The sequence below is a fragment of the Schistocerca cancellata genome, chromosome 3 (genome assembly GCF_023864275.1).
Source record: "Schistocerca cancellata isolate TAMUIC-IGC-003103 chromosome 3, iqSchCanc2.1, whole genome shotgun sequence".
Taxonomy (NCBI): Eukaryota; Metazoa; Arthropoda; class Insecta; order Orthoptera; family Acrididae; genus Schistocerca; species Schistocerca cancellata.
The window spans coordinates 767477988-767492589 of NC_064628.1; the positions used below are offsets into that span (position 1 = coordinate 767477988).

The 14602-nt window shown below is 37.5% G+C and overlaps 1 protein-coding gene across 1 annotated transcript in view; it reads right to left on the bottom strand.

Annotated features, from left to right (window-relative positions):
- Positions 1 to 1113: 1113 nt before the first annotated feature.
- Positions 1114 to 14602, bottom strand: part of LOC126176558 (uncharacterized) — a 179239-nt gene continuing 165750 nt past the window's right edge. Inside the window, exon 13 of the mRNA XM_049923718.1 lies at positions 1114 to 1233. Coding sequence (XP_049779675.1) covers positions 1183 to 1233 — 51 coding nt within the window. The 3' untranslated portion in view covers positions 1114 to 1182. The remainder of the gene's footprint in view (positions 1234 to 14602) is intronic.

Below are 14602 nucleotides of genomic sequence, written 5' to 3' on the forward strand. Positions count from 1 at the left end.
CATTTAGCTGGTTGAAAAGATTTTCGTCCAGCGTAATTACAGAATAAACTGTTAAAGATGAAATCACAGTTTTGCCTTAATATTTAGTGAGGAATTTATGCTTATGTGCTTTACTTGATAAGAAGCATTATAAGTAAGTAATAATTTGTTCTTATCATTTACTAAAATAGTATGTGATACTGCACTAATTTTTCCATGAGTCTCAAAAACGTTTGTTAAACTTAGTTTACCTGAAGTCCTGTCCTACACCTTCCTGCGGAGTAGTGTGTAATTATAATCTGATTACGATTACTTGTTACTTCCTCCACTCAGAGTGAGCAACATTTCATGTGGACTCTCCACTCTTGTCAAAGCACCACAACAAAGCATCAGTTCAATTGCAGTATTTGAATCAAGGGGTGTGCATGTATGAAATCTTCGTTAGGCACTGATGACAGCTGCTTTAACTGTTGTTGCTGCTATGGACAAAAACACATTGTACGTGTGTTGGCAACCACTGTCTGATGTCTAAGGTTTAATTGTGGCTTTACTGATAGCTGACATGGTAAAAATGTAGTCTCATTGTCAAATATAGAATAACACGTAGTTTCAGTCACTGACTATATCAACTAACACTAGTGCCCTAGCTGTCCAGCAGTAAAGGTTTGTCACTTAATTACACAACATGTGTGTGCGACCTAAGTCCAAAGGTAATAAAATTATGAAAATTGTGTCATGTTATTACATTGCTGCTACAGGTCGTGTATTTGCAAAGCAAAAGGAAATGAAGAGTAACAGAAATAATGGTAACAAAAAGTTACTTCATGTGTGTCTATTCTATTTGTCACAACTTTTGATGCATGACAATTAGCCATGTTTATTACAGTTTTTATTGTAAATACTGAGTCACCATTTCTAATTAAATATTTATTTATTTTCAGTAATGAAAGGGCCATAACAAGAATATAAATATCCAGGGCCATAACAAGAATATAAATATACAATTAGAAGATATGATATATATATTTTCACAAAGGAATATAAAATCAACAACAGTATGAAAATAAAGTAAAAAAAATCATGATGATAAGATAGCTGTTGCTCCTAATCTTAAAAGATAATCAAGTTTATAGAGTTACAATCTTGTTACATCAGTCCATCCATTAAATGATAAATGGTAACGGTTTTACAATTCCAGAATTTTTAAGGACTACTATTTTCTTCTTGTGAGCTTGTATTCGATACTGCATCAGTCTGAAATAATTAATAAAATTAATAAGTAATAAAGTTAGTAATGAAACCTATAAAAATATACACTACAAAATTTAATAAGTAAAAAGAGTTGTGGAAATTGGATTACAATAAATAAAACCACAGACAACAAATACCATAGGAGACCCATGGGAAAACATGAAAAAATGAAGGAAGGGGAAGAAGGAGAACAAAACGTCTGTAGCCTGTGTAAGGACAGAGAACTGATCATCAACCTGCATCTTAGTTTCCTAAAAAGCAATGTACATCAAATCATTTGAACCAAAAGCCCAACTGCATTCTATTTACAGAAATATTAATGATTTAAAAGAAGGAATAATTACAATAAAATTCATTTTAGGACAGGTTTTCAGGATAGCCAAAGACTTGGCTAGAGCACATACATTTATGGTATCTGTAATATTTATCAATAATTTGAAAAAGATTTCTGGAGCAGTGCTGGTTGGAGATAGAACAAATCTAAATGCAGGCATCACTGTTGTTTGTATCTGGCTACCAATGGTGCAATTGGAAAGAATTCACAGGTAATAGGTACATAGACCATAGAATCGTTTTCAGTGCATGGGATTTTGCTACATAGGATATCAGTGTCTTCACTTACTGTCATAACACAGTGTCAGGACGCTCATTTTGTAATTTTCATGGTGTGGGGTTTAGTTTCATCAATTTGGATACATTATTAAGATAACTTTTATGAAAATACCATATTTACTCGAATCTAAGCCGCACTCGAATCTAAGCCGCACCTGAAAAATGAGACTCGAAATAAAAGAAAAAAAAATTTCCCGAATCTAAGCCGCACGTGAAATTTGAGACTCGAAATTCAAGGGGAGAGAAAAGTTTTATGCCGCACCTCCAAATCGAAACAAAGTTGGTCCATTGTAATATAAGACACAATTTAGATCGAATGAATAACGATACAGCTACAGTAGTTTGGTTCGAGTCGTAAGCTTAGCAGTTAAGCTTCACCAGGTAGCCATTGCTGTGCGTCAGGCGCTCCGTCCGTAATTATACGGGTACCCTTCCTTTTTCACTTGCTTCGTCTGGTTTGAATCGATTGCTTATTTTGCTTTGATCTTATAAGTGCCGTTTTCTTTGTTATAGATGTTTACGTCACTCTAAGCTGAAAATGGATTACTGTACTATGTCACGTATTGTTTGTCACATTCTGATAGTGTGTGTTTACGGCCTTTCGCCGCTCGCAGCATGGCTTGCTTTTGTGATCGCCTACTGCCGCTTACAATAAATAAAAAAAAAAAAAAAAGAGAGAGAGAGAGAGAGAGAGGAATCGTCTCATTAGCGAAACAATGGCAAAAGACTGCTATTTGTTGTTACTTACACTGCTGCTTTCTTTGATAATGTTTAACAAGAACCAAATAATAGACTGCGTATGATAGAACATGTTCTGAACGAGAGTTACGCGAAAATTTTTCTCCGTTTGAAAATCTTTGCAGCCGCTTCTTTATTACATCAAATTCTGCACAGAAATTAGTCATCTTGCCGTGCTTCATTTCTGACTGTATCACTATTAGGTATAAGAATAATACGAATATAAACATGACAGGATATGTACATTCTTCCGCGTTAGCTGTTGTCTCACTCTTAGTTTCGTAGTTTATTAGGCAGACAGGAATTAAATGAGATAGCAGCAAACACAAAGGAATACATGGCAAAATGTTTATATTCACATTCTTTCTTATGGTGAAGAGAATACTGCATGTGATTCACATTTCATCAGGTTCCTATTAGCAACCATCTCTTCTCACAGGTAGGAAAAAATTTAGAACGTAGAGTTGGCCATATTGACAAACATCCCAACAGTCTTGCCAGTCGGATTTTCGTAGTACATTGAAATTCTGCTACATTCGAAGATGAACAATACGGAATTTGTACTTACTTCGTTGGATAATGTATGAAAATGCAGTGGTCGAAACTCAGGGCGGAGAAAAAAAGCTCGTCTTCCACCCTTTTTTTAAAAAAAATTATTTACTGACGCAGAGGTTTTGGCGCCAGTATTTATCTTTGTGCCTACAAAGCATGCCCGTATAGCGCTACATATATTCGACGGGAGAAGTTAGTTGTGGCAGCACCTACCAACATTTTTCAGTACTTCCGCTTGCTTTGCACTCGATTCTAAGCCGCAGGCGGTTTTTTGGATTACAAAAACCGGAAAAAAAGTGCGGCATAGATTCGAGTAAATACGGACAATTGTAGGTGTGGTTATGCTAGATTCAAATTAGCCGTAAACAATTTTATATATTTTGTTTTTGTATTGTAAAGTTGTAAAGTCTTGAAAATTATTAATTTTGTGAAAATACATGTTTAACCTGAACAACTGCAATAATAATATTAAAATCCAAAATGTAAATTGATTGTGCAAAACCTAATGTATTTACAGTATTTGATGTATATCTTTGAATTATACATCTCTCTTATTTCTGTCATCTTTATCGAGTAAATGCGTCTCCTATAAAGTTGAAGTTACAGGGTAGCTCAAGTAGGCATCTGAACATGGAATTTGTGGCTAAAGTTAATCTCCTGTAACCAAGAGGAAGCAAATCATACATTTGTTGAAAATCAAAGAAAGTGAACAATCCAGTGACCTGAATTTTCAAGCCCATATGATATGTACAAAATCAACATAAAACACAGGAGAGTAGTAAAAAAAGCATCACACTTGGCTATGATCAGACATCAAAGGCTACAAAAATCACTAGATAATTAAGTATTAGTTGAACTATATACAAATTGATATGTGAGAATATAATTAACTTTCAATCAGTCCTCACTAGCTATGTACTTGCTGGTTTTTCTACAATTTGTGTATGGAGTTATACAGAAATCTTTTGTTAGGGATGTCATAGAGAAGTTGAAACATTTCACAAAATAATGAAACAAATAGAGAATTCTATCATGGTAGTCACAAATCCTTGTTATAGTTGCTTGAAAGGACCAAAAATAGGAGTCTGCAATTGGTGAATATTGAACACTTCACAGGTTGCACTCTTCTGAACCGAGAGCGAGCATTTAATTCTGCCAGTTTTCAACTTTCTTCTAAATATATTGCTCAACAGTTGCTATTGATTCATTAGAATATTCTTTATACTATTTTTTATAATGATCTCTTCTGATAAACATTTCAATTATTATGATATAATAAGATAAGTTCTACAGAACAGTTGCAAGCAAAAGGTCATAAAATGAAAAATATAAATAGTTGTGTAGAATATACATAATAATAGAGTAGGTAATCTTTCTGCTGAATGCAAGAGATTATAAATAATTTGAGACATATGTAAGTTTGTATGAAACTGAAATTGAAATTACAGTTTTCTCTAATGCAAGAGAGACACCTTATTGACCTATTTACACCTATACATTTACCAAGTGATAAAATAGCTAAGTTTACATTTCTACAATTGACTTTTAAATTTTGTCATTATGCTACCAAGACATTAAATGCCTGGTGGAAACAATTTTACCCATTTTGTGTTTACATAATGTACCCATTTATCCATTAGAAATCCCTATGCAAATGTTTTAACAATGTATAGTGGTCATAATACATGCAGTTTTCTAGAGCGAACAGGTATAAATGGCAAAGTTCATAAAGGAGAAGACATATTACAACATGATTGTCCAAGCAACAAAGACATTTTTATTTCCTAGGACCTGATTTCATCAGCAATTGATATGGTGCAACAGCAATCAATAGAAATACTCGGACTGTGCAGCTCTGATAGTATCCTTACGATTAGGTGATGTAATTATGCATAAATCAAAACTTACTGATCTAAGCTTTTTTAAAGATCAAGCATGTGGCAAGATAAATTTAGTTTGTAACTCATGTAAGTTCAAGGATTTGTTCTATTTGTTGAATTTCAATTTTAAATTCATATACGGTACTGTAAAACGTAACACATATGTATTATTTTCTAATATCAAGTATCTGGCACGGTGGCAATGATGAGGCAGTGGGATGACCATATAGAGCAGCCAGCCAGGGTTGGTGATGATGAAAGAAGTTGTGTTCAAATTAGCATGTGATATCACACAACAAAACAATTTCCCAATAACCATACAGTGGTTAAGGACAAAAGTAGTTTTCAGAAAAATGCTATGAGTGCTAGAAAATGTATAACAAAATAAAGTAAACACTGTTTCAAAGATCTCGGAAAGAAGATTATTATAATGAAAAGATCTAAGCTATGTGAAGAATAAATGGATGCACCATCTTCTTTAATTTATTACAGTCCAGTAAAAGCAATAAAACCCTTAAATGGTACTTGTTAGCCACATAACCAGAGTATCATTCAGCTCATTGAGTGGTATAGTCGTAAAACTGGAACTCACACAAACTGATTAATTACATATTGATAACTGCTAGACAACAGTGAATACAACATTTACTGTTATGTGAGATGTGTATATTGCTATTCACCACACAGAGGAGGCACTGAATGACAAATAGCCAGACTGAAAAAAGACTACTACATACTATTAGCTATCAGAGTGATAGAAAAGGTAATGTGTGTCTGGGTTATAGATTTGTGAATGTGTATGAATTTTGTCCGTATCTGATGAAAGACTTGCTATGATAATAGTTAACAGTCTTTCTTCAATGTGCCTGTCTGCCACACATTACCTCCTCTTTGTGGTGAGGAGCAATCTATCTGTTTCATATTATTGTTGTTCCATCCTGAATTTTCTACTCTTTGGACATATTACTCCTATTCCCCCAACGAACCACGGACCTTGCCGTTGGTGGGGAGGCTTGTATGCCTCAGCGATACAGATAGCCGTACTGTAGTTGCAACCACAGTGGATGGATATGGTTTCTGAAAGGGGCACCAGCCTTTTCAGTAGTTGCAGGGGCAACGGTCTGGATGATTGACTGATCTGTCATTGTAACATTAACCAAAATGGCCTTGCTGTGCTGGTACTGGGAATGGCTGAAAGCAAGGGGAAACTACAGCCGTAATTTTTTCCAATGGCAGCTTTACTGTATGGTTAAATGATGATGGTGTCCTCTTCGGTAAAATATTCTGGAGGTAAAATATTCCCCCATTCAGATCTCCGGGTGGAGACTACTCAGGAGGATGTCATTATCAGGAGAAACAAAACTGGTGTTCTGCGGATTGGAGCATGAGATGTCAGATCCCTTAATTGGGCAGGTAGGTTCAGGGTGTATACGATCCAGGACAACTGGGAAATCTGGGAAAAACCCGGGAATTTTTTCATCCGGGGGAAAACTGGGAAAAGCCAGGGAATTTTTCGGAATTCCAGGAATTTTTCATTACTTTAATTTCAGTTAAATTTTTGTAATTTTGACTGATAAGAATTGATTCTCTAGCAAAGAATGTTGCTGTATCCTGCTTCTGGAGAATGATACCGCAGCAATAAAATATAAATGAGAGGGGGAAAAAATAAAACTTTAGTGGCAAAGGAAATACGCCATTTATGACAACAAAACACCGTGCACGCACAAGCGTCTGCAAATAGCAAAAATATGTGAAAGGCTGTGGGGCGAAGACTATGTAATACTTCGTAACAATAAACTGCTTTCTATGAGTGTGATTTCACAACTGTTTACGTTAGGTTCATTTGACCAATTGCCAACGGGTGCATGCGCAGTTGACTTGCGTATGACCAGTAACTTCTCCCACTTCCTGCTACTTGAAGTGTAGCTGTTAGATGTATCGGCAGGCAAGCAGCTATATGATAATGAAAAACATTTTTATCGCACGCCCTAGCTCCCAGATTTGCACATGCGCAGAGTTGTCTGACCTGTAGTGGGGAGGGGTTAGCCTCCACATGACCCGTGTTTGCGTTAAGTGATTTTGCTGTTTCCTCTTCGTTTACAGCTCCCACATCAAATGAAAACAAAACAGATTTCTGTGGTCTGGAGCTATAAAGTGAATTAAAATATATTCACATAATTACGGAGGGCAAAAATATATTTTTAGTTTCAGTTTTCTGATTTTTTTTTTTTTTTTACAAGTTATTAGCAGTCAAGCATTAATTGCCTTGCAGAATAATGAAGTTATTTTTGTCAGTTTGCTAAAGAAATTTGGCTTTATTAATCTTTCCACTGAGGCAATCAATTTATTTGAAATGAAGTGTTTTGTTCCACAGTATTGGCTAGTTCCAACTGTTCGCTGAATTCCATGTGCAGATTTTCATCTTCTGCCATGTATGGCATTAAGCCGTAATAAAGAACCAAATATGAGATAGTACAGTACCAGTACTCCAAGAAAATTTACATTCCTAAAACCACACTGAAAAGCTTAATATCAGATGGGACCTACTTCATTGTGAATCTGAAAAAACCAATGTGCACTTCAAGCTGAATCATGCATTTTAGTATGGTTTGTGAAATTCCGATGCTGTTGGAGTATCCTCTGATGCCCTGCTTCTTTTATTGTGCAATGTAAGCTCTCTTAGTGCTTTATAGACAGGGTGGTCCATTGATCGTGACCGGGCCAAATATCTCATGAAATAAGCGTCAAACAAAAATACTACAAAGAATGAAACTTGTCTAGCTTGAAGGGGAAAACCAGATGGAGCTATGGTTGACCCGCTAGATGGTGCTGCCATAGGTGAAATGGATATCAACTATGTTTTTTTTAAATAGGAACCCCAATTTTTATTACATATTCATGTAGTACGTAAAGAAATATGAATGTTTTAGTTGGACCACTTTTTTCACTTTGTGATAGATGGCGCTGTAATAGTCACAAACATATGGCTCACAATTTTAGATGAACAGTTGGTAACAGGTAACTTTTTTAAATTAAAATACAGAACATAGGTACGTTTGAACATTTTATTTCGGTTGTTCCAATGTGATACATGTACCTTTTTGAACCCATCATTTCTGAGAACGCATGCTGTTACAGTGTGATTACCTGTAAATACCACATTAATGCAATAAATGCTAAAAATGATGTCCGTCAACCTCAACGCATTTGGCAATATGTGTAATGACATTCCTCTCAACAGTGAGTAGTTCGCCTTCCGTAATGTTCGCACATGCATTGACAATGCGCTGATGCATGGTGTCAGGCATTGTTGATGGATCACGATAGCAAATATCCTTCAACTTTCCCCACAGAAAGAAATCTGGGGATGTCAGATCTGATGAACGTGCCGGCCACGGTATGATGCTTCGATGGGCAATCCACCTGTCATGAAATATGCTATTCAATACCGTTTCAACTGCACACGAGCTATGTGCTGGACATCCATCATGTTGGAAGTACATCCAATGCCATTCTGTCATGCAGTGAAACATCTTGTAGTAACATCGGTAGAACATTACGTAGGAAATCAGCATACATTGCACAATTTAGATTGCCATCGATAAAATAGGGGCCAATTATCCTTCCTCCCATAATGTCGCACCATACATTAAACTGCCAAGGTTGCTGATGTTCCACTTGTTGCAGCCATCATGGATTTTCCGTTGCCCAACAGCACATATTATGTTGGTTTACGTTACCGCTGTTGGTGAATGACGCTTCATTGCTAAATAGAATACGTGCATAAAATTTGTCATCTTCCCATAATTTCTCTTGTGCCCAGAGACCGAACTGTGCATGACGTTCAAAGTCGTCGCCATGCAATTCCTGGTCCATAGAAATGTGATACGATGTTGATGTAGCATTCTCAACACCGACATTTTTGAGATTCCCGATTGTCACACAGTTTGTCTGCTACTGATGTGCGGATTAGCCACGACAGCAGCTAAAACACCTACTTGGGCATCATCATTTGATGTAGGTTGTGGTTGACATTTCACATGTGGCTGAACACTTCCTGTTTCCTTAAATAATGTAACTATCCGGCAAATGGTCCGGACACTTGGATGATGTCATCCAGGATAACGAGCAGCAAACATAACACATGCGCGTTGGGCATTTTGATCACAATAGCCATACATCAATACGATATCGACCTTTTCCACAATTGGTGAATGATCCATTTTAATGTATCATGAAGCAAATACCGTCCACACTTGCGGAATGTTACATGATACCATGTACTTATATGTTTGTGACAATTACAGCGCCATCTATCACAAAGCGAAAAATGTGGTCCAACTAAAACATTCACATTTCTTTACATACTACATGAATGTGTAATAAAAAAATGGGGGTACCTATTTTAAAAAAATGCAGTTGATATCCATTTGACCTATGGCAGCGCCATCTAGCGGGCCAACCATAGCACCATCTGGTTCCCCTTCAAGCTAGATGAGTTTCGTTCTTTGTAGTTTTTTCGTTTGATGCTTATTACGTGAGATATTTGGCCAGGTCACTATCAATGGACCACCCTGTATACGAACATGTGGGCTTCCTACACCACTGCAGTTACACATGCACAGTAATGCCTGTTTTCTGGCGCTCTCTGGCTACTGCTAAATCGAACCTATTTCTAACAGTTTCGGGATAGTAATGCGAATAGTGGTTCGAAAAGTGTTACTTTCAAAGTAAATTTCTTTTTACGCAAGATGAATTATGTTACATATGAGAAAGTGGGATGAATTTCTTAAATCACAGAGCATTTAAAACTGAACACTTTGAGGACTAGCCACTTACTAGAATTTCAAGCCCATTATTTTAAATTTACTTACACGTTCCTGTGAAGTATCTTAAAGTGTAACACAAGCAAAAAAGATCAGTGTTACATGTGAAAGCTTAGCTTTTCTTGTAGCTTATTAATCTTTGAGATCAATATATTTATGTGGATGATAAGCTTTCCTTGTAGCTATACTATGTATATTAATGGAAAACGTTAACTTTTGCTCTTTGTGTGTTCTCACTACGTAGCAGTGATCTTGTGATTGGCTGACTATAACATGTGTTCTGTGCTCTGAATATCTGCTATCATCAGCTGGCGAGATCACATGGCATGAGATATGACTGGCTTACAAAAGGACATCGCAATCTCAATTTCAGTGTTCCAGAAACTAATGTGCTGTGTTTGGTGCAATTCGAATTTATACTTTCGTAATACGAATACGAAAATCCCCCCCATGATGCATGGACCTTGCCGTTGGTGGGGAGGCTTGCGTGCCTCAACGATGCAGATAGCTATAGCGTAGGTGCAACCACAACGGAGGGGTATCTGTTGAGAGGCCAGACAAACGTGTGGTTCCTGAAGAGGGGCAGCAGCCTTTTCAGTAGTTGCAGGGGCAACAGTCTGGATGATTGACTGATCTGGCCTTGTAACCCTAACCAAAACGGCCTTGCTGTGCTGGTACTGCGAACGGCTGAAAGCAAGGGGAAACTACAGCCGTAATTTTTCCCGAGGGCATGCAGCTTTACTGTATGGATAAATGATGATGGCGTCCTCTTGGGTAAAATATTCCGGAGGTAAAATAGTCCCCCATTCGGATCTCCAGGTGGGGACTTCTCAAGAGGACGTCGTTATCAGGAGAAAGAAAACTGGCGTTCTACGGATCGGAGCGTGGAATGTCAGATCCCTTAATTGGGCAGGTAGGTTAGAAAATTTAAAAAGGGAAATGGATAGGTTAAAGTTAGATATAGTGGGAATTAGTGAAGTTTGGTGGCAGGAGGAATAAGACTTCTAGTCAGGTGAATACAGGGTTATAAATACAAAATCAAATAGGGGTAATGCAGGAGTAGTTTTAATAATGAATAAAAAAATAGGAGTGTGGGTAAGCTACTACAAACAGCATAGTGAACGTATTATAGTGGCCAAGATAGACATGAAGCCCATGCCTACTACAGTAGTACAGGTTTATATGCCAACTAGCTCTGCAGGTGACGAAGAAATTGAAGAAATGTATGAGGAGATAAAGGAAATTATTCAGGTAGTGAAGGGAGACGAAAATTTAATAGTCATGGGTGACTGGAATTCGACAGTAGGAAAAGGGAGAGAAGGAAACATAGTAGGTGAATATGGATTGGTGCTAAGAAATGAAAGAGGAAGCCATCTAGTAGAATTTTGCACAGAGGATAACTTAATCATAGCTAACACATGGTTCAAGAATCATAAAAGAAGGTTGTATGCATGGAAGAATCCTGGAGATACTAAAAGGTATCAGAGAGATTATATAATGGTAAGACAGAGATTTAGGAACCACGTTTTAAATTGTAGGATATTTCCAGGGGCAGATGTGGACTCTGACCACAATCTATTGGTTATGAACTGTAGACTAAAACTGAAGGAATTGCAAAAAGGTGGGAATTTAAGGAGATGGGACCTGGATAAACTGATTAAACCAGAGGTTGTACAGAGTTTCAGGGACAGCATAATGGAACAATTGACAGGAATGGGGGAAAGAAATACAGTAGAAGACGAATGGGTAGCTCTGAGGGATGAAGTAGTGAAGGCAGCAGAGGATCAAGTAGGTAAAAAGACGAGGGCTAGTAGAAATCCTTGGGTAACAGAAGAAATATTGAATTTAATTGATGAAAGGAGAAAGTATAAAAATGCAGTAAATGAAGCAGGCAAAAAGGAATACAAACATCTCAAAAATGAGATCGAGAGGAAGTGCAAAATGGCTAAGCAGGGATGGCTAGAGGACAAATGTAAGGATGTAGAGGATTATCTCACTAGGGGTAAGATAGATACTACCTACAGGAAAATTAAAGAGACCTTTGGAGATAAGAGAACCACTTGTATGAACATCAAGAGCTCAGATAGAAACCCAGTTCTAAGCAAAGAGGGGAAAGCAGAAAGGTGGAAGGAGTATATAGAGGACCTATACAAGGGCGATGTACTTGAGGACAATATTATGGAAATGGAAGAGGATGTAGATGAAGATGAAATGGGAGATACGATACTGTGTGAAGTGTTTGACAGAGCACTGAAAGACCTGAGTCGAAACAAGGCCCCGGGAGTAGACAACATTCCATTAGAACTACTGACGGCCTTGGGAGAGCCAGTCCTGACAAAACTCTACCATCTGGTGAGCAAGATGTACGAGACAGGTGAAATACCCTCAGACATCAAGAAGAATATAATAATTCCAATCCCAAAGAAAGCAGGTGTTGACAGATGTGAAAATTACCAAACTATCAGTTTAATAAGCCACAGCTGCAAAATACTAACGCAAATTATTTCCAGATGAATGGAAAAACTGGTAGAAGCTGACCTCGGGGAAGATCAGTTTGGATTCCGTAGAAATGTTGGAACACGTGAGGCAATACTGACCTTACGAGTTATCTTAGAAGAAAGATTAAGGAAAGGCAAACCTACAATTCTAGCATTTGTAGACTTAGAGAAAGCTTCTAAAGGTAACAGGGGTAAAATACAGGGAGCGAAAGGCTATTTACAATTTGTACAGAAACCAGATGGCAGTTATAAGAGTCGAGGGGCATGAAAGGGAGGCAGTGGTTGGGAAGGGAGTAAGACAGGGTTGTAGCCTCTCCCCGATTTTATTCCATCTGTATATTGAGCAAGCAGTAAAGGAAACAAAAGAAAAGTTCGGAGTAGGTATTAAAATCCAAGGAGAAGAAATAAAAACTTTGAGGTTCACCGATGACATTGTAATTCTGTCAGAGACAGCAAAGGACTTGGAAGAGCAGTTGAACGGAATGGACAGTGTCTTGAAGAGAGGATGTAAGATGAACATCAACAAAAGTAAAACGAGAATAATGGAATGTAGTCGAATTAAGTCGGGTGATGTTGAGGGAATTAGATTAGGAAATGAGTCACTTAAAGTAGTAAACGAGTTTTGCTATTTGGGGAGCAAAATAACTGATGATGGTCGAAGTAGAGAGGATATAAAATGTAGACTGGCAATGGCTAGGAAAGCGTTTCTGAAGAAGAGAAATTTGTTAACATTGAGTATAGATTTAAGTGTCAGGAAGTCGTTTCTGAAAGTATTTGTATGGAGTGTAGCCATGTATGGAAGTGAAACATGGACAATAAATAGTTTGGACAAGAAGAGAATAGAAGCTTTCGAAATGTGGTGCTACAGAAGAATGCTGAAGATTAGATGGGTAGACCACATAACTAATGAGGAGGTATTAAATAGGATTGGGGAGAAGAGAAGTTTGTGGCACAACTTGACTAGAAGAAGGGATCGGTTGGTAGGACATGTCCTGAGGCATCAAGGGATCACAAATTTAGCATTGGAGGGCAGCGTGGAGGGTAAAAATCGTAGAGGTAGACCAAAAGATGAATACACTAAGCAGATTCAGAAGGATGTAGGTTGCAGTAGGTACTGGGAGATGAAGGAGCTTGCACAGGATAGATTAGCATGGAGAGCTGCATCAAACCAGTCTCAGGACTGAAGACCACAACAACAACAACAATACGAAAATATGCAGTGTATATGTTGCTGCACATCAAAGTTCTTTCCAAAATTCCTCACTTTTTTTTTGCCCCTCATGAAAAGTCTTTCCAAAACTTCTGTCCCATGCTTTTTCTTTTTCAGAAAGTTCTATGCCCGTGTATAAAACTTTAACCATTCAAAGGACTGATAAGTTTTACAGTTCTGAGGGAAAAATCTATGGAAAACCTACTGTCACGTAGCATGGAAAAAGTGTATTTTCTCCTGGGAAAAGGTATATTTTTTAAACGGGATATCCGGGAAAAATCTAGGAATAATCCGGGATTTTTTTCCTTGTCTGCATATACACCCTGTAGGTTAGAAAATTTAAAAAGGAAAATGGATAGGTTAATGTTAGATATAGTGGGAATTAGTGAAGTCTGGTGGCAGGAGGAACAAGACTTCTGGTCAGGTGAATACAGGGTTATAAACTCAAAAGCAAATACAGGTAATGCAGGAGTAGGTTTAAAAATGAAAAAAAAGTGCTGGTAAGTTACTACGAACAGCATAGTGAATGGATTGTTGTAGCCAGGATAGACACAAAGACCATGCCTACCACAGTAGTACAAGTTTACATGCCAACTACCTCTGCACATGATGAGAAGAAATGTATGATGAAAGAAAAAAATTATTCAGACAGTGAAGGGAGATGAAAATGTAATAGTCTTGGGGGAATGGAATTCGAAAGTGAGAAAAGGAAGAGAAGGAAAAGTAGTAGGTCAATACGGAAGAGGGGTAAGGAATGAAAGAGGAAGCCGCCTGGTGGAATTTTGCAAAGAGCATAACCTAATCATAGCTAGCACTTGGTTTGAGAATCATGAAAGAAGGTTATATACATGGAAGAGGCCTGGAGACACTGAAAGGTTTCAGATACATTACATGATGGTAAGACAAAGATTTAGGAACCAGGTTTTAAACAGTAAGACATTTCCAGGGACAGATGTGGACTCTGACCACAGTTTGTTGGTTATGAACTAATCTAAACTGAAGAAACAGCAAAAAGGCAAAATTTTATGGAAATAGGACCTGGATAAGCAGAAAGAA